At 40.5% G+C, this 24,022-nt stretch overlaps 2 protein-coding genes across 2 annotated transcripts; one reads left to right on the top strand and one right to left on the bottom strand.

The window, feature by feature from the left end:
* The first annotated feature begins 5,117 nt into the window (after positions 1–5,117).
* Positions 5,118–10,802, top strand: LOC311136476 (rho-related GTP-binding protein RhoF-like). Its single transcript, XM_084170612.1, has 5 exons — positions 5,118–5,636; positions 6,644–6,731; positions 8,618–8,727; positions 9,576–9,710; positions 9,922–10,802. The coding sequence occupies exons 1-5, from the start codon at positions 5,502–5,504 to the stop codon at positions 10,084–10,086; spliced, it is 633 nt and encodes a 210-aa protein (XP_084026738.1). The 5' UTR covers positions 5,118–5,501; the 3' UTR covers positions 10,087–10,802.
* Positions 10,803–12,713: 1,911 nt separating this feature from the next.
* Positions 12,714–21,117, bottom strand: LOC311136475 (transmembrane protein 120B). The gene is made up of 12 exons (XM_084170611.1): positions 20,880–21,117; positions 18,769–18,887; positions 18,552–18,668; positions 18,406–18,465; positions 18,212–18,307; positions 18,023–18,112; positions 17,841–17,906; positions 17,617–17,678; positions 15,041–15,133; positions 14,375–14,439; positions 13,827–13,895; positions 12,714–13,590 (listed from the first exon to the last, which is right to left on the bottom strand). Exons 1-12 carry the CDS (start codon positions 20,940–20,942, stop codon positions 13,474–13,476), a joined length of 1,017 nt encoding a protein of 338 aa, XP_084026737.1. The 5' UTR covers positions 20,943–21,117; the 3' UTR covers positions 12,714–13,473.
* Between the last annotated feature and the right edge of the window lie 2,905 nt (positions 21,118–24,022).

The raw sequence follows: 24,022 nt of genomic DNA, 5'->3' as shown, positions 1-24,022 counted from the left end.
AGTTAATTAAAACATGTAATCCAAGAGAAAGATATCTTATTGGGAACACAAATGATTTTAGGGGTAAAATGAATCTGGTAGACCTCTCAATGCTCCCCCTTGTCCAAAAACGACCTTTCATATGTACTTTCGTTTTAATGGCTTCTGTCTCTGCTGTTCTGTTCTCAATTTCAAAATGGCTTCTTCACAGACAAAGGAGATAACTGTGTGCTGGTTAAGTTGCTGCGCCATTGCTGGGCGAGGTAGTCATTCGCAAAAAAGAACTGCAGTCCCACACACAGGTCCCTGTTTGCATACTGGAAATGTATCAATGGTGCGCAAGAAATATGACTTCAACTGGTGTATGTGTGTAAAAGTGTAGTCTACAGCAGAATTGAAACGACAGAGCAGAGAAACATGGCACATTCAGTCCAGTCGTCTCGTTGCAGGGCTGTAGTTGACAGACCTAAAACGAGTTTGGCAAACATAAGTAATCTGAGGATCTGGCCGCTTGCCAAGCGTATGATAGAACTGCACCCACACAGCCATATAAGGTCAGAAGAAACCATTTCGAACATAGTGCTGTATTTCTTTCAGGATACTCAAAGGGGATTTCAGACTTCTTCGTACTCTGTCTCCCCTTCAAGATAATGATTCGATGTTGTATTTCGAGGTGTTGATCAGCTACTCAAGAAGATTTTAGGAGATGTCATACAAGCAAGATGTAATCCATCCTATAGGTAAAGGAGAAAAATAGGAACAAACCTGTGTATGTGCACTGTATGTGTGTTTTCCTGAGTATTAAAGTGTCTCCAGTTGAACTCTAATGGTTACAGTTGCTATGCATATGCCATGGATTATGTTGATCTATCTTAATCGCATGATCAACACAGCGGCTAAACAACCTCATTGTTATGTTTCAGAAACAGAGAAATAGTCTACATGTCGGAAATGTTTTAGTCAACTGTAGAGGAGCTTGTTTTTCGAGGCAGGGTTCAATTCCTATTGCACAATTGCTGCGTAAATGGCCAAGGGTAAAAAGTGTCGAACCATAAGGTCACGAGGCTCCATGCAACGCTGTAAACCAGGCATACAACAAACTGCTGTTTACACCCTCTGAAAACAAAATAGACGCGTTGGGCATGCCAGATACCAGCAGTCGATGGGCCTTTCTTGTAGAGAGTAGAACCATGCATTATGGAATAGAACATGCAGGCCATTCCATCCGCTCCCTTTCAGTGCTCAAATGATCGAAGACCTTGTTTTTGCTATTATTGAAGCAGCTAGAGTGGAAGTAATGTTAAAAATAAAAAGTGTTACCCAAATGTCTCATATTATATGACCGGCAGAGCACTGTTAAATCCGACTGAATCATGGTATATAGGCTTTTTGTATGGCAAAACCGACCAGCTGTTATTACGCAAGCAGAGAAGGAACACATTAAAGCACACCCAGAAAAAAGGGAATGGGCAGAAGACCAACGACTGCTCGCAGCACAGTAGGGTATATTTATTTGCCTATACTCGGACCCTTGTATGTCAAGCTGTTCTATGCAGGCATGCTATTTAGGCCTTTAAAAAACAGTCAGTGATTAGTGTTTTCAAACACAGCATATCTAAATTCGTTGTATATTTATTTGGTTTTAAGTTAATTTATGCAGCTGTTTTTGATAGGGTTTTTGTCAGGATGTATTTGTATAAATATAAAAATTTGAGCTTCTGCACATTTGATAGCCAACTCCGAAACCCTTTTGAGTAATTAATTTAGAATAATTAATTTAAACATTATTCAACCAACAATTAAAGCCTGTAACTTATAGACAAAATACAATTGACCTAAAAATAAATCGACCAGGGGTAATTTAGATAATCTCCCATTAAAAAAAAAACCCACTGTTAAATGTTACAAAATCTATTGGCCCACTAACATTGAAATCGGCAATTTCAACACGTCTTTTTATAATCGCATGCATTTTGGCCTTTCTAATCTGGTTTTCAGTCCCACAGAAATAGAAAATATTATAGGCAGGGTTTTTCAATTATCAAAATAGTAGGAGTTCCGTTGATTTCTGTTGGATGCAAGACGGCATTTTAGCTCATGAATTGTGATTTAAGTATGTTACAGGAAAATAAAGATCACATTTTAAGATTTACATTTTGTTGCATAAACAATTGATTTCCATCCAACACTATCCAAATCACAATGGTCCATGTAATTAATGTTGTAATCGTTCTGTGGAGGCTGTCAACATGTCTTCGAGCTTGGCCTCCACTGTTACAGCGTGACCAATCGCACACAGTCCGAAATGGACAGGAGAGAGGCAATAGTGGCCTACTAGGATTTTAAACATTATTTTACTCCAATCTATTGTGAATATTGAAAGTTTATTGATATTGACGCAATAACAGAAAAGCCAACGCTATTATTCATATAGGCTAACATTCCACTTCACATAAATCCCATTCGTTGTTCCATGATTCGTTGATCTGTTATTTAGGTTAGAAAAATATGCTGATAGAAATGTACATAGACCTATTGTGTGTATTTTGCTTTTATTTTCTCTGGGTCTGTATTTATTTTGCCACAAACTGTATATGCTATCCAAACTAAATATATGTTTTATTCGGTTTTTCTCTCCATATTGCTTTTCACACACATTTGTATGTCGGGAAGTCTACATGACAAACCTACTTGAAATATTCCCTTTGGTGACATTCCTGTAGGTGGCAATGAAGCAATAGGTTGAGTGTTACATACAATTATACATTTTTAAACGTTTACATAAAAAACAACCCAATGGTAGGCTATCTGCCCATCTGAAATTAGCCCACCCAACTACCTCATCCCCATATTGTTATTTATTTTGCTCATTTGCACCCCAGTATCTCTATTTGCACATCATCTCTTGCACATCTATCATTCCAGTGTTAATACTAATTGTAATTATTTTGCACTATGGCCTATTTATTGCCTTACCTCCATAACTTGCTACATTTGAACACACTGTATATATATTTTCTGTTGTATTTTTGACTTTTTTGTTTTACCCCATATGTAACTCTGTGTTGTTGTTTTTATCGCACTGCTTTGCTTTATCTTGGCCAGGTCGCAGTTGTAAATGAGAACATGTTCTCAACTGGCTTACCTGGTTAAATAAAGGTTAAATATATATATTTTTTTTCTTTTTCTTCTTATTAAATGTGAATTGAAATATCATTGTTATCCTGCTACCTTTTTTAAAGAGATTGTGTTTCAAATGTACTTGCTCTTTTGAAATGTTCATTGAAATATACATTTAAACTGCAAATAAATATAAATTAATCAGTTGTCTGTTATGCTTTCTTTGAGTTTTTGACATTGATGGTTGTGATAACTGACACAATTAAGAAGACTCAGAGATTATGATTTTAAAATACATTGTAGCTTTACTCTAAGAAAAAATATGATTTAGTGCTCAACTTACTAGTGGTTTAGTGGTCACATTTTCAGTATAATTTCAATGGGGCTCAGCGGAACCAGTCTGTTTAGCTATCATTCACTCCTTGCCACTCCTGTCATGCTAAACTTTGGCATATAACATGGAATACAATTCATGGAATGTTAGCAAAACTGACTGGCACCCAGGCTAGAACCACACAGGGTGATATACTGTATGAATCAACACAAAGAAGAGCTTTTTCTTCCATGGTGGTAAATTACATATCTCTAACTACACTGAAAAAATATATAAATGCAACATGTAAAGTGTTGGTCCAATGTTTCATGAGCTGAACTAATATATCCCCAACATTTTCCATACGCACAAAAAGCTTATTTCTCTCAAATGTAATGCACAAATTAGTTTACATCGCTATTAGTGAGCATTTCTCCTTTGCCAAGATAATCCATCCACCTGACAGGTGTGGCATATCAAGAAGCTTATTAAACAGCATGATCATTACACAGGTGCACCTTGTGCTGGGGTTTTGAAGGAGCGTGCAATTGGCATGCTGACTGCAGGAATGTCCACCAGAGCTGTTGCCAGAGAATTTAATGTTTACTTTTTTTCCATAAGCCGCCTCCGTCGTTTTAGAGTTGTTGGAGTATGTCCAACTGGCCTCACAACCACAGACCACGCGTAACTACGCCAGCCCAGGTCCTCCCCATCCGGCTTCCTGTGGGATCGTCTGAGACCAGCCACCCAGACAGCTGATGAAACTGTGGGTTTGCACAACCGAAGAACTTCTACCCAAACTGTCAGAAACCGTCTCAGGGAAGCTCATCTGCGTGCTCGTTGTACTCACCAGGGTCTTGACCGGACTGCAGTTTGGCGTCATAACCAACTTCAGTGGGCAAATACTCACATTCGATGGCCACTGGCACGCTGGAGAAGTGTGCTCTTCACAGATGAATCCCGGTTTCAACTGTACCGGGCAGATGGCAGACAGCGTGTATGGTGTCATGTGGGCGAGCGGTTTGCTGATGTCAACGTTGTTAACAGAGTGCCCCATGGTGGCAGTGGGGTTATGGTATGGGCAGGCATAAGCTATGGACGATGAACACAATTGCATTTTATCGATGGCAATTTGAATGCACAGAGATACCGTGACGAGATCCTGAGGCCCATTGTCGTGCCATTCATCCGCCACCATCACCTCATGTTTCAGCATGATAATGCATGGCCCAATGTCACAAGGATCTGTGACCAACAGATGCATATCTGTATTCCCAGTCATGTGAAATCAATAGATTAGGGCCTAATTTATTTATTTCAATTGACTGATTTCCATATGAACTGTAACTCAGTAAAACCTTTGAAATTGTTGCATGTTGCATTTATATTTTTGTTCAGTATAAAATAAGAGTGTTCTCAAGGTATAGGCACAGGTTACTAGGTCAAGTCAAATGTTACTAGGCCTGTGTGTGATCCTGACCCCAGCTAACCCCACTCTCTTCATCCGAGGCCACTCAATTATAGCTCTCTATATCCCAGAGCACAAATACTTCAGATACCACTGATCATTATTGGTTTCTACTATGAGAGTGAGGGGGAGGGCACAGAGGGGGACGGCACAGAACTCTGCTGTAGCACATTCAACACACCTTTCTAAATAGAGGCAGTGCCTCAGTGTGAGCCTCAGCCCCCGCCCATCGATGTGATGGGACAGGCCAGATGACTACAGAGCAGGAGGGAGAGAGAGCGAGCAGCTGTAGACTGACTCTATTGCGTGACTGAGCTTTTACCACAGAGACGCTTCCAGTGAACAAATTGATGAGGAAGAGAAGAGTGTTCAGGGTCACTAGGAAATAACTGAAGTTGGAAAGGACCATTAAGTGGTGAACAGAGTGAGACACCTGTTTAAGATGAGCCTGAGCTTGGTGTGTTCCTCTTGTTGACACTCATTCTTCTCACTTAGCCAGGCTCAGGTTCTCTTTATGAATTACATTGGGTAGAACTGACATGTGTTCAGACTCAGTTGGGAGGGACTGACTTTATCCTGACTTCTGTCTGACTGCGACCTGTTGGACTCTACAAAGGAGATATGACACAGAACGGTACTGTGACTAGCAATGGCAACGCTAAGAAGGGAGAAGAACTAAAAATTGTTATTGTGGGTGATGGGGGATGTGGGAAAACATCCCTTCTAATGGTGTATGCCAAAGGAGACTTTCCAGAGGTAAGGACAGCATGGCATCTAGTGGCATCTCTTGAAATGTTTGCTTATTAGAATAAGGAAGTAAGTGTGTTCATGAACATACTTGTTTTAGATTAAGATAATCACCCTTAAAAATAAAATAAAAATAATATTCAGTCATTATTAATTTGTGCCCTTTTGAGGGTGACATCACCAAGCCATACTCAGGGTTTTGTTCCTGTCATGAAAGTAGCCTAATGATTATCTCCACTCTATCATGAAATGAATGTAAAAGTATATTGTTTATATCATTCATCTTACTAACTTATTTCTTAATACAAATAAAACAAGTTATTTTATCGCCATCTCCATTATTTTAAGTTTTGGTCAGCAGATTTATGCTTAGTTCATTATTCAAGTTCAGACTGTAATACCAACACTGTCCGTTCCAGTATAAACAACCTTTTGAATTAAACAATTTAGATGCAAATATATTCATTTTTCACTGCATTAACTCTCCCAAACAAAGTAATGGTAAGTTAGCACAAATAAGTAACACTATTCTAAATATAGGCTTCCTTCTCCAAAGATAATGATTTGTAACATAATTACATTTTAGTCATTTAGCAGATGCTCTTATCCAGAGCAACTTGCATACATTTATTTAATTTTTCATACTGGCCCCCTGTGGGAATCAAACCCACAACCCTGGCGTTGCAAACACCATGCTCTACCAACTGAGCTACATCCCTGCCAGCCATTCCCTCCCCTACCCTGGACAACGCTGGGCCAATTGTGCGCTGCCCCATGGGTCTGGATTCGAACCAGGATCTCTAGTGGCACAGCTTAGACCACTGTGCCACTCGGGAGACATAATGAAGTTATTCTCCTAGACAGAACATTACATGTATATAAGATCTATGGCACTTTATCCAGTTTTGGTTTAATTAAATTGCCTCAATTGTGTGCATTTACAGTATCCCGTTGATGAAATTCAAAATGATTGAAATACTGAATTTCTTTCTCCCTTTGTCATTTCTGTTAAACAGAAGTATGCTCCGTCTGTGTTTGAGAAATATGTCACCACAGTCACGTATGGAGGGAAAGAGATTCGGCTCAACCTCTATGACACAGCTGGTAAGGTCCCCTATCCAACATAATCATTATTAAGTATCTATAGATCAAGAAGAGGGTTCTGTTCCTGCACAATGGGCAGGTATGTAGGGTGTGGATCATTGTTCTGTGGGTGTGGAGTCACCTTGCCTGTCATGCTTGAGCAGAGGTATTCTGGTAGCATATCTTTGATCAGCTAGGTGGAACATAAAGCTAGATAGAAGGATATAATTGTGTCAGAGGTCAATGCAATCCAAACATTGGGTTCAGAACAGAGATTCTAAAATGCTTTCAATTAGAAACTAATATAGCCATCTGTGAAAAAAAATATTGTGACTTATTTATCCTCTTGTTTTCTGGAGAATAAACCGTCAAAACAGACATGGGACTAGTGTCTTATGACCATCTCTATGACTGGAAACTTTTTCTCCAAGCAATGTGTTGCGTTGAAATGTCATAATGGAGTATTGCAGATTTACTGTCTGACTTTGTAGTTAATAACAATTGTACACATTTTTATACTAACCCACCCACCACCCCCCAATTACATTGTTTTTGTAAACTATGAGTATGACACATCTCACTAAATATTACACCTTGCCCTCTCAGAGCACTGATGCAATGACAAGCAGCAGTGTTGCAGAAAGCTGCTGTGACAGAGGATGTGGTGGAGGCTCATCTATAGAAATTATGTTTGTAGCTGTATTTGCATCTGAGTGGTTCTTCGATACTTTCAACAAGACATTGTCAACGAAAGCTCAGACTATCAGCTCAAACGGCTAGATATTGAATTGAAAATCTTAATTTTGTCATTTACGTGGCACTAGCTTCTAAATAATAACTTTATTCTGTTGAATTGTTTACTCGATTTTCTAGTTTTTCAGCTCCTTGTTATGGATATTGTAAATCATAAATAGAGTACCACAGTATGAGTCATATTACCCATAAAACCTAGTGGTCAAACAAGGAAATGGTTCCAAAAACTATGATCCCTTACTGATGTCACATGTTAAATCCACTTCAATCAGTGTAGATGAAGGGGAGGAGACAGGTTAAAGAAGGATTTTAAAGTCTTGAGACATGGATTGTGTATGTGTACCATTCAGAGGGTGAATGGGCAAGACAAAATATTTAAATCTCTTTTAACGGGGTATGGTAGTAGGTGCCAGGCACACCGGTTTGAGTGTGTCAAGAACTGCAACACTGCTGGGTTTTTCACACTCAACAGTTTCCCGTGTGTATCAAGAATGGTCCACCACCCAAAGGACATCCAGCCAACTTGACACAACTGTGGGAAGCATTGGAGTCAACATGGGCCAGCATCCCTGTGGAAGGCATTCGACACCTTGTAGAGTCTATGCCCCCAACAAATTGAGGCTGTTCTGAGGGCAAAAGGGGGTGCAACTCAATATTAGGAAGGTGTTCCTAATGTTTTGTACACTGTGCATTTTATGGTTTTATCCAGACTAGTGGAATACTTGGCTTCCTGAGAAGTTAGTTTCAGAAATTACTTTATACTTGTTCTCTATCAATACTGGATAATGCAAACCACTCCCCTCTAGAAATGTAAATTTCACGTATTGACTAATAACAGTGGCAGAATGATCTACTTACTATGTTGGGGGTGGATTTTGGTGTTTCCAAGGACAACCTATCACATGTCATAGTACAGTGTCTCCACTGTGCGTCATCGGCTTATCTTAGCCTAACTGCCGGAACAGCCACTTTATTTGACAGGAAAAGGAAGTTGAAGCCAGGATGTGGTTTTATAACTCACCCCCAGCATGGTTCAGTATCAACTCATTCCATACTACAGGTTGTTAGAAGAAGAAAAAATGGTCTCTATTTTCTTTCTATAAGTTCACCAAACACTTCACATTGAGTGTGTATTTGTATGTCAATTTCTTCAGGCCAAGATGATTACGATCGTTTGAGGCCACTCTCCTACCAGGATGCCAACCTGGTGTTAGTTTGTTATGACGTGACCAACCCCACCAGTTTTGAAAATGTCTTAATCAAGGTAAGCTCATTGATCATGATTCATCTACGATGTGACATTATCCAGTGACAGCCAATGACATTAATATTCTGCCCAACAACAGCCAATGAATGCTAAGTAAGCAGCTAACCACAGTGAATTTAAGGGCCTGCATGTTTTGCTACGATCCCAGTACAGTGCATAATAGATCTAGTGAGTATTGTCTGTACAAACAAGCACAACATTAGTCACCACAGAGGTGGGAAAGGGATTGCGAGTTCACCGCTTATCAGTTGTTAGATGTCACGTCTAGGCAGGAATTTAGTTTGATGAATGATTGTTGGAGATTGACTTTGATATGAACATGTACATTCTTCTGACTTTGCTCGCTACTTGTGACTCAACCAGAGCACATGAACTTTAACCCCAGTGGCTTGGCCTGAAAAACAAACAGGACTGTGCTGGAAGCCTCCCTCAATGAGCAGGGAAATGTCAATACAGAGCCATGAATGCAAACCATGTGAATAAATCAAGGGGAATGCAGTCAGAGTGAGACTTTGTAAGCACAAAACATTACAGCAAGGGAGGGGGGGGTGGTAAATACAAAATAAAACACGCCTACTTGTAGAACCGATACCTGGGTGGACGTAGAGCCAAACCAAACAACCTGTCAATGTAGTATTTTTGTCTGCTATTTTATAAGTATCTGTTTCCTCCGTTGGGTCATTGATAAACCTTATTGCTAGTTGTTCATGGGTCCAGTCAATGAAAACATGAAAACAGTGCAAACACCATGATCCCGAGTGTAATCCCAATGTGACAGTTTGAGCTCCTTCCTTCCTTGACCTCCGACCTCTACATTCACTATTGTGTTCTGCTGTCTCACGCAGTGGTACCCGGAAGTTAACCACTTCTGTCGCGATGTTCCTGTCATTCTGATTGGCTGTAAGACTGACCTGAGGAAGGATAAGGAGCGTACCAGGAGACTCAAAGCCATGGACCAGGCTCCTATCACTTACACACAGGTGAGGATCAACTTGTCCTCCTGATGACAGGGTTTATACACATAACTTGAGTTGTGGTGCTTTGACTTTAACCATTTCATTTGAATTATGGATCATGGCCTTCAAATGCTTGATCCTAGAAAACCTTCTCTGATTTGCCCTGTGTACCAGTCTCCAATTCTGATCTAGTACTCCCTGTCATCCAGTGAATGCTCTTTGTTTGGTTCCACAGGGTGAGGAGACAAGGCGGCATATGAGTGCTGAGCTTTATCTGGAATGTTCAGCCAAATACCGGGAGAACGTAGAGGATGTTTTCAGAGATGCCACCAAAAAAGCACTGGCATCCAGCCGCAGAGCAAGACACCGTACGAAGAAGAGGCATTGTGTCGTCCTGTGACCTCATTCTAGTGAAAGGCTTGAAGTCCATTGACACAACGGGACACCCTGTCCTCTGGTCTTACATGCCAAAGCTACACAATCTGCTGCTTGGCTTTTATAAACAACTGCTTGCCACATCCTGGGTCATCCTAATTCAATTTCAACAAGAGCCTGTTCCATCCCCAGCCAACTCATGCCTTTGGGATCTGGACAATGATATTGAACACTGAACTAATGTCTGGTAAGATCTTCTAGGGCAGAGATGGAATTCCTGCTAGTTCTGTGGGCGCAAGGTCTATGCAGGGATTCTAGAGTGGTTTTGTTAATGGATATTTCCACATTAGACCAGGGTGTAAATTGGCATATAAAAGCAAAGTGAGATTGTGCTTCATATACTTTTTTCAAATATCTTTTTATCAATTACTGAATTGCTATTTTTACTTTTATAAAGGATTTGTTATGCCTATTGCTGGCCTTCTGTGATTTATTAGTTTATTTTTTTAACATCTCTCACTATCATTGAGTGGTTGATTGTAAAGAAATGTTTGTAGCAGTTCCATTTCTAGGACAATGCACTGACCTACTTACTGTACTGTTACCTTCAATAACTCTTCCTTGATACAATCACGGCTCTGGCCCACTGATCACTATCACCTGGCACGATTTGTTTCAGGAAGTCTTCTGTTAGTTGATACCTACTCATGGAAAATATCCCTATTACACATGTTCATGTAAGCGGCTTACCCTTTCTGCAGAGGATAATAAGTACTAATCAGTGACCGTGCTTACTAAGCATGTTGGTAAACAGTGCACCATCTTCTGAATACAATGTGATGCTGCACCTTTTACATTGTCAGGACAATTTTCAATGTACTACTGTGGTTGAAAGCTGATAGAAATTAGCTCCTTTCAAAGCTGGAGTCTGGACAAATATTTATTGCAGTTCACTAAGTTAAATGACAGTGCCCACTAGTGGTGGTTGCTATGAAAAAACAGATAAGGCAGTGTTTCCTAGTTAGACAGACAACTGAATAAAATGGGAATGCTGATTGATAAATATATGTTTAGCAAAGAAACACATTACATGATTTGCTAGTTGTAAAATTACATTACACAGGGCCATATATCCATGTATGTAAACCATTTTTAACCTTTATTTAACTAGGCAAGTCAGTTAAGAACAAATTATTATTTACAATGACGACCAAACCCGGATGACACTGGGCCAATTTTGCGCCACCCTATGGGACTCCCAATCACGGCCAGATTGTGATACAGCCTGGAATCTAACCAGGGTCTGTAGTGACGCCTCTAGCACTGAAATGCAGTGCCTTAGACCGCTGCGCCACTCGGGAGCTCTGACAACAGTTTGTTCCCTCTTACCATCATGCAAAGCTGATTCAACATTAACATAAGTCATATGTTGAAAATAACAATCAACAGCCCAATCAATTACTCAATCAACTGCCACAACTAAACGTAATGAAAAGACACAATCTTTGAGTCAGATGTGTTTTATTTGTTTTCCAGCCAGTAAGAAACAGCATAAATTACATTATTTTATCCAGTGTCTCTTGTTACAGGTGTACGTTCAGGCACAAGTTAGTCTTATGATGGGACAATCCATGACATCAACATTAAACCAAACTCACAATACTTGAGGAAATAGGATCTATTGTGGCAGCTTTGACGTTAGACTGAATTTAACATTTTGGTCTAATAACATGCTATAGCTTTTGTAAAGAAAATAGTGGTTCCCTTCAAGAGCATAATGGATTTTTAAAATGAAAACAAGACTAATGTCCAAGACCTTATATTTTGTCAATAACATAACACTTGATTCCAAATGGAACAAAAACATACATCACGCAATTGTGACAGGCTACAAGGAGAGATAAGGCATTTAGAAAGCCCTGTCACTAAGTACTAACGTTGTTCAGACCAATCCATTTTTTCAAATGCACATCTAATAATACAGTTCAAAATTAAATAATGCTTAAAATGGTTACAAAAGCTCTTGAGATTTGTACATAGATCAGTTGACGCGTTACTATACATACATTGTATCTCAGCAGAGTTATATACACTTGATCACTCCAGCACATCCGTGCTTGAGACATTATTGCCAATCATTTGTTCACAGTACCAGTGCTCATAGCAGCAAAACTCAAACAACCAGCATCTTCTTGCACAACCTGAATTGGACAAGTCTCTCAAATAATAATTAAATAAAAGGGTTATCATTTTGAACCAGATTACAGGATTTAAAAAAATATGGACTTTTGTCTCTATGCCGAATCCACTGTCTGAAAAGTTGCACCACCAGGCACTCAGATTAACAAGGTGCAGACCATTACAGAAGGAAGAGAAATCCTTTTATACTCAAACTTGGTCAGTATCATTAATATATTCATTATTTTAAAATAGAACGCCTGTGTAATTTATGGTTACCAAATCAACCCAAACAATGGTAGTAAACCGCTGCTGTTAAAATGTGTAAATGTCTATGATCAGTTAAGTCCTGGCTGGTACCTTGCTGAAATAAGAAGCAGGCTTTACTTGATATAATATGGACACGTAGACATGTCAATATCCAGAGATAAGCAAACAGGTTTACTTTTTAACAGCACTGCGGGGAGAAATAAATAGTTGAATGCATCTTTACTGAAAAACATATCAAAACAACAGACACTTACAAATAACAGTGAAGAAATGGCTGTGCCCTGGACATATTTGAATGCCATACCGATAACAGCTGTGTGAAGTAGTGACATGACCACACAGTACATATACTTTGTAGGTAAACTCACCTTTCTCATGACCTAATGCAGGGTTTCCCAAACTCAGTCCTGGGCCACCCCCCTGGGTGCACATTTAGTTTTTTGTCCTAGCACTACACAGCTGACTCAAATAACCAATTCATCATCAAGCTTTGATTATTTGATTCAGCTTTGTAGTGCTATGGCAAAAACTAAAATGTGCACCCGTGGGGGCCCAGAACCAAGTTTGGGAAACCCTGACCTAATGTTACCTGTCTTTGTTGAGTTGCATATAGTTTGAAGAACATAATTAATCAGTCTGTCCACTCACTCTAAATCTAAAAGGATCAAGCCTCAAACGGTCCAGGATCGCAGTGGTTCATCTGCCAGACGAAAGCTGCTCTGTGTTGTGATTGCACGTGTAGCAAGGACAATGACAAGTTATCGGAAACAAAAGCACATTCAGCCAAGATTATTGGTTAATGTTGCAGCTGTCATCAACGTCCGAGACACATTGGTCTCTCTGCTCTGTCTTTTCCTGGCACAAAGCCTCTGCAGTCAATCTTTCCATCGGTTGTGCGTGTCAAAGTGCCATTTTGCTTCATGGTTACTGGCCACTTGGAGGTATGAGCTGTAGTCAGACTCATTCACTCCTGCTTTTGCACCTTTTCTGGGTTTTCCTGGATCTTTTGGTGAACAACTTTCAATGTGGTGAGAAAATTCCCCAGGAATAGGACAAGAAATGTCAGTGCCAACATAAATACCTGAAAGATACAAACAAAAGCATTAGGAATGACATGTGATGTCATTATACTAGATGTCATGACTACAAAGTTTAACTTCCAGCGTCAGAGAGTAGTCTTGTAATGAGCATAGGTTACAAGAAAATTCTAGACGAGCTTGCACAAGACAGGGGCTGGAAGTAGAGACATGTTGTACTGTATTGTATTTAAAAACAAGGGATTTTATGGAGATTGTAGGGTAGTATTTCTGTCCTTACCTGCCACTCTTTACAGTCTTCATGTCCTGCCAACCGAAACAGAGTCATAGCATTGTACAGCTGCCAGAACTGTGAAGGGGATTGGAGAGAGAGAAAAGCTCCTTATTCAAGCACACAAGCATGGTAGCTTGCCCTGGAGTGTGTACATGTAAATGTATAAACCGCCAAAATCACCATCTTATTTACTGGAATAAGGAACAAAATTAAAGCTTTGCAATCATGTTGGACAAGACTATCATTTACAATAGTGACAGATTTTGCAATACCATCTTTACTTCCAGTTGACCGTCTCCCCACCCCACTCTCATCCCAGTCTGTGTGAAACACGCTGGCATACACCCAGACTAACCTGACCTCCTCCCTGGATGACCATTTATGACCATTTCATACAATTGTGTTTAAGTTCCTCACTGTTGAGAAAAGATTAAGCCTGATACTCCAATGTCTTGAGTTGAAAGTAGTAGAAAGGTGGAATAAATGTAAAACAACCTCTAAACTAAACTAAGCCCATACTTAGGAGCTGTGTGGTAGTCCTGTGTTTGACTTACATGGCCGAAAAACAGAAATGGCAAGAGGAAGGTGAGTCCTCTCCACATCCATGACTGAAACCCCTCTGCAAAACAGACACATACATTACTTATGGTGGGAAATTAACATTCAGTAAGGCACAAACTACAGAAAGACAGCATGTTAACATCCAGTTCAACTAGCTTTGTCAGGGGTACAGGTTAATCATTAGACACATCATGGTAAGGAGAGTACAGTAAGCTATACCAAAAACAGAGCTAAACATTCTGTATGTCAGAACCAATACTCTGTTCAACGGGCAGCTGCAAACTGATTGCGAGATGTTCCCCATCAGCTCACTCTGGTCAGCAAGAAATACATTTTTCTAGTGTATTTCTATCATAATTAAAATGTTGTGCAGTAGAAGGGAAAACTTGAGATTCAAAGAGTGTATGACGTTAAGCAAGGTATTCCGACAACTGGGATTTCACTCAACATGGAAGAGAACCAACTTGCTCAAGGGTAAAACCCCACCTTTGTCCCATTTTTGCAGTCATGGGGTTGCTTGTGGCCCACTTCATTGTAACAACTATTAACACACACACAAATGTCTTGTAAATGGTTCAAAAGCTCACAGGGGGTTTCCCAAGTCATAACCAATAAGAAAGCCTTAGAAACAGTCCTCACTGCAAAGGAGCTCATCTTACCCACTGTGAGGTCCAACTGAGTGCTCTCCCCCAAAGCACGTAACCGGTATAAGCAGCCACTTTGGTAGTAATATTGAAGAAAATGCACAAAGCCTGAAAAACATAACGATGAATAAATAAATAAATCAAACACTTTTACAATCAATAATGTATGAGTAATGACATGCACTTACATTACAGTAATTTAGGCTATATTGTGCAGGTTATTATTAGAATGTTTTACTATATATACACACACTGAACAAAACTATGAACGCAACATGCAAAAATGTATATGATTTTACTGAGTTACAGTTCATGTAAGGAAATCAGTCAATTGAAATAAATTCAGTAGGCCCCAATCTATGGATTTCACATGACTGGGCAGGGGAGAAGCCATGGGTGGGCATAGGCCCATCCACTTGGGTACCAGGCCCACCCACTGGGGAGCCAGGCCTAGCCAATCAGAATGAGTTTTCCCCACAAAAGGGCTTTATTACAGACAGAAATACTCCTCAGTTTTATCAGCTGTTCGGGTGGCTGGTCTCAGACGATCCCGCAGGTGAAGAAGCCGGATGTGGGGGTCCCGGGCTGACGTGATTACACGTGGTCTGCGGTTGTGAGGCCAGTTGGACGTACTGCCAAATTCTCTAAAATGACGTTGGAGGCGGCTTATGGTAGAGAAAGGAACATTCAATTCTCTGGCAACAGCTCTGGTGGACATTCCTGCAGTCAGCATGCCAATTGTACACTTGAGACATACAGTGGGGAGAACAAGTATTTGATACACTACCGAAAATCACATTATATGATTTAAGTAATTAATTTGCATTTTATTGCATGACATAAGTATTTGATCACCTACCAACCAGTAAGAATTCCAGCTCTCACAGACCTGTTAGTTTTTCTTTAAGAAGCCCTCCTGTTCTCTACTCATTACCTGTATTAACTGCACCTGTTTGAACTCGTTACCTGTATGAAAGACACCTGTCCACACACTCAATCAAACAGACTCCAACCTCTCCACAATGGCCAAGACCAGAGAGCTGTGTAAGGACATCAGGGATAAAATTGTAGACCTGCACAAGGCTGGGATGGGCTACAGGAAAATAGGCAAGCAGCTTGGTGAGAAGGCAACAACTGTTGGCACAATTATTAGAAAATGGAAGAAGTTCAAGATGACGGTCAATCACCCTCGGTCTGGGGCTCCATGCAAGATCTCACCTCGTGGGGCATCAATGATCATGAGGAAGGTGAGGGATCAGCCCAGAACTACACGGCAGGACCTGGTCAATGACCTGAAGAGAGCTGGGACCACAGTGTCAAAGAAAACCATTAGTAACACACTACGCCATCATGGATTAAAATCCTGCAGCGCACGCACGGTCCCCCTGCTCAAGCCAGCGCATGTCCAGGCCCATCTGAAGTTTTCCAATGACCATCTGGATGATCCAGAGGAGGAATGGGAGAAGGTCATGTGGTCTGATGAGACAAAAATAGAGCTTTTTGGTCTAAACTCCACTCGCCGTGTTTGGAGAAAGAAGAAGGATGAGTACAACCCCAAGAACACCATCCCAACCGTGAAGCATGGAGGTGGAAACATCATTCTTTGGGGATGCTTTTCTGCAAAGGGGACAGGACGACTGCACCGTATTGAGGGGAGGATGGATGGGGCCATGTATCGCGAGATCTTGGCCAACAACCTCCTTCCCTCAGTAAGAGCATTGAAGATGGGTCGTGGCTGGGTCTTCCAGCATGACAACGACCCAAAACACACAGCCAGGGCAACTAAGGAGTGGCTCCGTAAGAAGCATCTCAAGGTCCTGGAGTGGCCTAGCCAGTCTCCAGACCTGAACCCAATAGAAAATCTTTGGAGGGAGCTGAAAGTCTGTATTGCCCAGCGACAGCCCCGAAACCTGAAGGATCTGGAGAAGGTCTGTATGGAGGAGTGGGCCAAAATCCCTGCTGCAGTGTGTGCAAACCTGGTCAAGACCTACAGGAAACATATGATCTCTGTAATTGCAAACAAAGGTTTCTGTACCAAATATTAAGTTCTGCTTTTCTGATGTATCAAATACTTATGTCATGCAATAAAATGCAAATGAATTACTTAAAAATCATACAATGTGATTTTCTGGATTTTTGTTTTAGATTCCGTCTCTCACAGTTGAAGTGTACCTATGATAAAAATTACAGACCTCTACATGCTTTGTAAGTAGGAAAACCTGCAAAATCGGCAGTGTATCAAATACTTGTTCTCCCCACTGTATGTGGCATTGTGTTGTGTGAAAAAACTGCACATTTTAGATTGGCCTTTATTGTCCCCAGCATGAGGTGCACCTGTGTAATGATCATTCTGTTTAATCAGCTTCTTGATATGCCACACCTGTCAGCTGGATGGATTATCTTGGCAAAGGAAAAATGCACACTAATAGGGATGTAAACACATTTGTGCACAACATTGAACAGAGAAATAAGCTTTGTGTGTATGGAAGATTTCTGGAATCTTTTATTTCAGCTCATGAAACATGGGACCAACACTTTACATGTTGCGTTTATATTTTTGTTCAGTATAAATAGAGAAAGTAGATGCTTACTCTGGTAAATGGAGAAGGCAAGGAATTGACTTCTGAACATCTGATACATGGACCCCTCTGGCCTTTGAGAAGAAACAGACAGAGCAACCAATCAATACATGTGATCGCATAACATTTATCAATCAAACTGCTTGTCAGAAAAACTTTGAGGGCAACTGCCAACAGATGTTTTGCTTTTGACCAACAGCAATTAATTTAAGTTGAAAATAAATAAAAGCACTTACCAGGTAAGCATTACACCTGATAGGAAGGTAGAGACGTAATGATGGGAGACCCACCACCCTTTGATCCTGAAAGGACACATGGAGTGGAATTAGAATTAAGAAGCAGAACTAGGTCGGCACAAGTATAGTATTTTGATCTCACTGACTTAATAAATAGTCACATAAAAAGCTTAGTAGCTCACCGGGACCCATTGCTCATGAGGATGCTTTCCCTTATGGTCAAAGTGCAGTAGTACCAAACCAGCAAGAAGTTGAAGATTTCATCTGTGACACTGCAACAACAAAACACAGACATTTACAACTACTTTGCTTTGATTAAACATTAAAAGATGCTACGAGGAAACATCAAAGGCATAGTGTAACCAACTCACCGGTAATTGAGCAAAAAGAGACAGGTTATGGCCCCAAACATCAAGATTATTGTCATAAAAAGCTTGAACTTCTCATATTCATCTTTATAGGCAAATCTGCTCCAGAGAATAGAACAAACAGTGGGTCATATGCAGAAACCATGCGGATGTGACTGAATACAGATATTTTGTTAAAGCGGAAGCAACACACTTACTTTGCCTGGTTGCTGAGAAGTGTTACATTCACATTGCCAAGGACCAAATTTAAGTACAATCTGAAAAGAGACTGAAACATTTTACAATATGCTTTGACACCCTCATATGGTAAAAATTAAATAATCATGTCCTCAAATACACTGACCCATTCTTCTTTGGCAAATAGGCTTCCATATCAAAGAAGAAATTCTCTTTGTCTTTAATTTGCATTTGGATGTCTTTGATCAGTTCCGTTTCTTTCTCATCACTTGTTTTTGTGCACCTGTAGAATAAAATTAAACTATTAAATGCTCAGGTCCTAGTTATGGAAAATAAGACAACCATTCTGTGTCAACTGCCAGCACTAAGAGTGGGCTACTTACTTGCACAGACTGTGCCTGAGGTCTTTTAGACTCTTCCTCTGTTTACTAATGGCACTGCTGCATGTTGCCTGGAGGTTGGTGAGCTCATCGAGCTTCTGTCTGTACACTTTGTGAGTTTCCTAGAAATAAAATGTAAATAAATAAGCGAAGATTGTTCACCAGTACTCAAATATGTTGATAGCAGATAGTCTGTGAAATCGGCAATTATTTTCACCAAAGATAGAGTTTAGGCATGCAGTGATGGATAGGTTCAGGTCTAGGACAGATCCCCCTTTCATTTCTAAGGAGAGTTTAAGGCTAATCCTTGATCATGCAGAATATAACAGGTGGATGGAAGGCAGCATTGCATTTGCAATATCATTGAACTTATCCTGTCCTTTCAAGTGGTGTCAATAAGGAAATGAGAGGGAAGGAAGCCACTGCGCCCTGGGTAAAGTGACCCTTATTTGCTACATACCTGCATTGGTTTGACTGATTTAACTGCGCCAAGGTTACAATTTGGGGGATTTCACTATAAAAAACAACTTAAGTTTGCTTGCTGGTTATTATTACTTCAACAGGCTATTCTTGCTAGTTAACATTTGCCATTCATTGGCCAAATTTCCAGATATTAAATCTGCACCAATTCAATTAAACCTGACTTGCATACCCCAGGATACTATACTGAACAAAAATATAAAAACGCAACAATTTCAAAGATTTTACTGAGTTACAGTTCATAAGAAAATCAGTCATTTGAAATAAATTCATTAGGCCCTAATCTATGGATTGGGAATACAGATATGCATCTGTTGGTCACAGATACCTTTAAAAAAAAAAGGTATGGGCGTGGATCAGAAAACCAGTTAGTATCTGGTGTGACCACCATTTTGCTTCATGCAGCGAGACATCTCCTTCGCATAGAGTTGATCTGGCTGTTGTTTGTGGCCTGTGGAATGTTGTCCCACTCTTCTATGGCTGTACGAAGTTGATGGATATTGGCAGGAACTGGAACACGTCGATCCAGAGCATCCAAAACGTACTCAATGGGTGACATGTCTGGTGAGTATGCAGGCCATGGAAGAACTGGGACATTTTCTGCTGTCAGGAATTGTGTACAGATCCTTGCGACATGGGGCTGTGCATTATCATGATGAAACATGAGGTGATGGCGGAGGATGAATGGCACAACAATGGGCCTCAGGATCTCGTCACGGTATCTCTGTGCATTCAAATTGCCATCGATAAAATGCAATTGTGTTCGATGTCCGTAGCTTATGCCTGCCCATACCATAACCCCATCGCCCCATGAGGAACTCCGTTCACAACGTTAACTTCAACAAACCGCTCGCCCACACAACGCCATACATGTGGTCTGAGGTTGAGAGGCCGGTTGGACGTACTGCCAAATGACGGAGGCGGCTTCTGGTAGAGACATGAACATTAAATTCTCTGGCAACAGCTCTGGTGGCCATTCCTGCAGTCAGCATACCAATTGTACGCTCCCTCAAAACTTGAAACATCTGTGGCGTTGTGTGACAAAACTGCACATTTTAGAGTGGCCTTTTATTGTCCCCAGCACAAGGTGCACCTGTATAATGATCATGCTGTTAAATCAGCTTCTTGATATGCCACACCTGTCAGGTGGATGGATTGTCTTGGCAAAGGAGAAATGCTCACTAACAGGGATGTAAACAAATGTGCACAACATTTGAGAAAAATATTTCTGTGCATATGGAAAATTTCTGGGACCTTTTATTTCAGCTCAGCTCATTATATGGGACCAACACTACATGTTACTTTTATATTTTTGTTCAGCATAATTATATTGGAAAGTTCCTGAATACAAAATAAATATTGTGTCTAATAATAACGTTAACTGATAACCTTTTGTCAAGTTAGTATGCTGGGTTAACTAAGGTAGCTATCTAGCAGGCTAGCTAGCAAGCTAACTAGCAGGCTAGATAGAAAGCTAACTACCTAACAGGCTAGCTAGCAAGCTAACTAGCTAGCAAGCTACCAAACTGAGTTGACAATCGTAGCTATATCATTCTCCTCTCTTGCGAACTGGCGGTAGTCCACGCCACGCACTAAAGTTAGCTAGCTGTCAAACCGGCTTCACATAGGCCTACCTGTAATTGTTGATATTCTTGGTCAATTTCTTCCCAATCAGTTTGACACCTTTGCAGTGACATTGTGCCAGTTAGCGGCACGAGCTAACTATTTCTCTTCCTCCGACTCCCTGTACAGAACCTACAGATGGCTACAATACAGCAGCAGACAGTTACTAGTATTTTTGGTAGATACCACTGAGGTATAATAAGAATGGTAGCTACAGCTGTTCAAGATTATTTTCCAATTCCACGTTGTGCGCATGCGTCCGACCGCCCACTACTGTCAAATGTACCTTTGTGACGTCACAGTTCTAAAAGTGCAGAAATATTCATACTAGACAGGCACCCCTACTACAATAACAGTTTCACATTACTGTTTGAGAAAAATGTTTTGGATAATGATTTGAAGAGCAATATAATGACACATTTACAAGAACTGAGAAAGTTTCTCACTCAGCGTGAAAAATGTGTACATCTATGCAAGTTGGTTGCTATGGGGATAGAACACTTGGTCACTGACTGTTGCCACCATTCATTGTAGACAGGTTGGTTGTTTAGCAACAAAATCGACTCGTGCACAACTATGGGGCAAAACAGACAGGGTTAGTGCAAATCAGGGGTATGCCACCCTGGTCCTGGAGTAACTGAACTGGAAGACCGAACTGGAAGACCAGATGTGTTGAATTTAGGCAATCATTGAACTGATCAATTGGCTCAGTTGGTCAGGTGTGGTGCCTAGTTGGAACAAAATCCTGCAGTCCCTGCAGCACTCCAGAAAGAAGCAGACACAGAAGAAGGAGAGTGGAACTTTCTGCGGAGGCGTAAACCTGGACGCGCAAGGTTCGACTTCAAACAAGGAAGCGAAATAGAATCCATCGTTCTATATTGTGGTAGGCGGTTTTAGCAACAGCTGTGCTCGACATGGATGATAGTTCTGATGGTATGGGCGGGGATGATGAAAGTCATGGACCTGGATGGTCTGTGGTGAAAAGGAAAAAATTGAAGAGACCGTGAAGAGGGTGAAGGTAGTGAAAAACAAAAGTAATCTTGGAATGGAAAGTTGTAATCGTGTTTGATGTGACCACGGGGTCTCATCTACACCCTATTCGATTAACCAATGCCGTTAAGAAAGAGATAGAGGAAGTAATATTAGCCCGGTTCATTGGTAGACTGTTAACATTCTGTGCTGACCATGTTCAGCAAGGGAATATTCTGAAAATGAAAACTCTCATGGGGAAGAAAATCACAAGTCATGTCCCTGGAGGTTCGGCTAAGCTGAGGGGTCATTTCTGGGGTTCCACGATCTATGTCCATAGATGATATAAAATAAAATGTAGAGGGGGGCATAGTGGTTGAAGCCAAAAGGCTGTTCAGTAAGAAAGAGGGGCAGAGAAGTGAAAGCCTGTCAGTATTATTCATGTTTGAGAAGGTTGTACCTAAGAAAGTACAGATGGGCTTCCTGGCTTTCACTGTTAGAGAGTTTGTCCCACCTCCATTAAGGTGTTTTAAATGCCAAAGAATGGGACATGTAGCGGCTTTGTGCATAGGAAAGAAAATATGTGCCAAGTGTGGAGGGGAACATGATTATGGTGAATGTGGGAACAATGTCAAGGTTAAATGTTGTAATTGTGGGGGGAACACAGTGCAGCATTTGGTGGATGCCAGGTGCAGAAACAGGCTAGAGAGGCCCAAATATATAAAATAACTCATAATGTCTCTTATGCAGAGGCTGCAAGGCAGATTGGTGGAACTATTAGGCAGAATGATGGAGATAATAGGGTTACTCCTGGAATAAGTGGACCTACTGTAGGAAATGTTGCTTTTGTTGGTCCAGACACAGATACGAGACCTACTCAGACATCTTGCTCTCACAGATGTATAGTTTCAAAGGACACCTTAATAGTTAATCAGATTGACATTATAGCCTTCATTGGAAAGGTTATAAACCTGACTGCGTTTGTGGAAAGAAGAACTGCCAAGTTGAAGATCATTGTGGAAGCAGCACCAGAGTTTTTAGGAGTAACAGATGTTACTGTCGCCCTGATTGTTGATATGTTGACTCCTAATAATACTAATGATGGAATGTCTCAGTATGATGATAATTAGAGTTATGGTTTTTGTTATCGTTCAGTGGAATGCCAGAAGCTTTATTGCTAACGGTCAGGAGTTTAAGAAATATGTAATAGATTTAGAGATCAAACCTGATGTGATATGTGTTCAAGAAACATGGCTTAGACCACATCTTGATTTTATTATTCCTGGTTATTGTTCAATCAGATCTGATAGATCAATTGGTGGTTGTGCTACGTTCATAAGAGGTATTGTATATCGTAATATAACTGTCCCATCTGAATATGAATGTGTGATGGTGAAAATCTACAGTGCAGGTAGCAATATTAAGTTACACAATTTTTGCAACCCTTGTCGTCAACTGTCTGTAGCGATGTTTGATGAAATATCAGGAGACTTGGGCTCTAGAGAGATATGGTGCGGCAACTTTAATGAACGTAATAGTTTATGGGGAAGCACACATACAGATGCTAATGGTACTATTGTGGAAGATATGATGGAAACAAGAGCATTAGTATGTCTTAACAATGGATGTGGTACAAGAGTTGATGTTTTTAGAGGGGTTACATCCTGCCTGGACCTCACAATGGCTTCTAACTCTATTGCATCTATGTATGAATGTAATGTAATGAATGATTCTACTGTTGGAAGTGATCATTTCCCGATTTCGTGTACCATGAACTTTGATGTTACTATTCCAGATAGGGTACCATTCAGAAGATGGTGCTTTCATAAAGCAGACTGGGAAAAGTTTGGTGATCATTGCTTAAAGTCTGTTGGACAGTTGTCTTTAGAGAGGATGGTTGATGTAAACTCAGCAAAAAAAGAAATGTCCTCTCACTGTCAACTGCAAACTTAACATGTGTAAATATTTGTATGAACATAACAAGATTCAACAACTGAGACATAAACTGAACAAGTTCCACAGACATGTGACTAACAGAAATTAAATAATGTGTCCCTGAACAAAGGGGGGGTCAAAATCAAAAGTAACAGTCAATATCTGGTGTGGCCACCAGCTGCATTAAGGACTGCAGTGCATCTCCTCCTCATGGACTGCACCAGATTTGCCAGTTCTTGCTGTGAGATGT

This window comes from Coregonus lavaretus (assembly GCF_964263955.1).
Source record: "Coregonus lavaretus genome assembly, chromosome: 10".
NCBI lineage: Eukaryota > Metazoa > Chordata > Actinopteri > Salmoniformes > Salmonidae > Coregonus > Coregonus lavaretus.
Note: the sequence above shows the minus strand (reverse complement) of the source record. Positions and strands in the feature narration are given on the sequence as shown.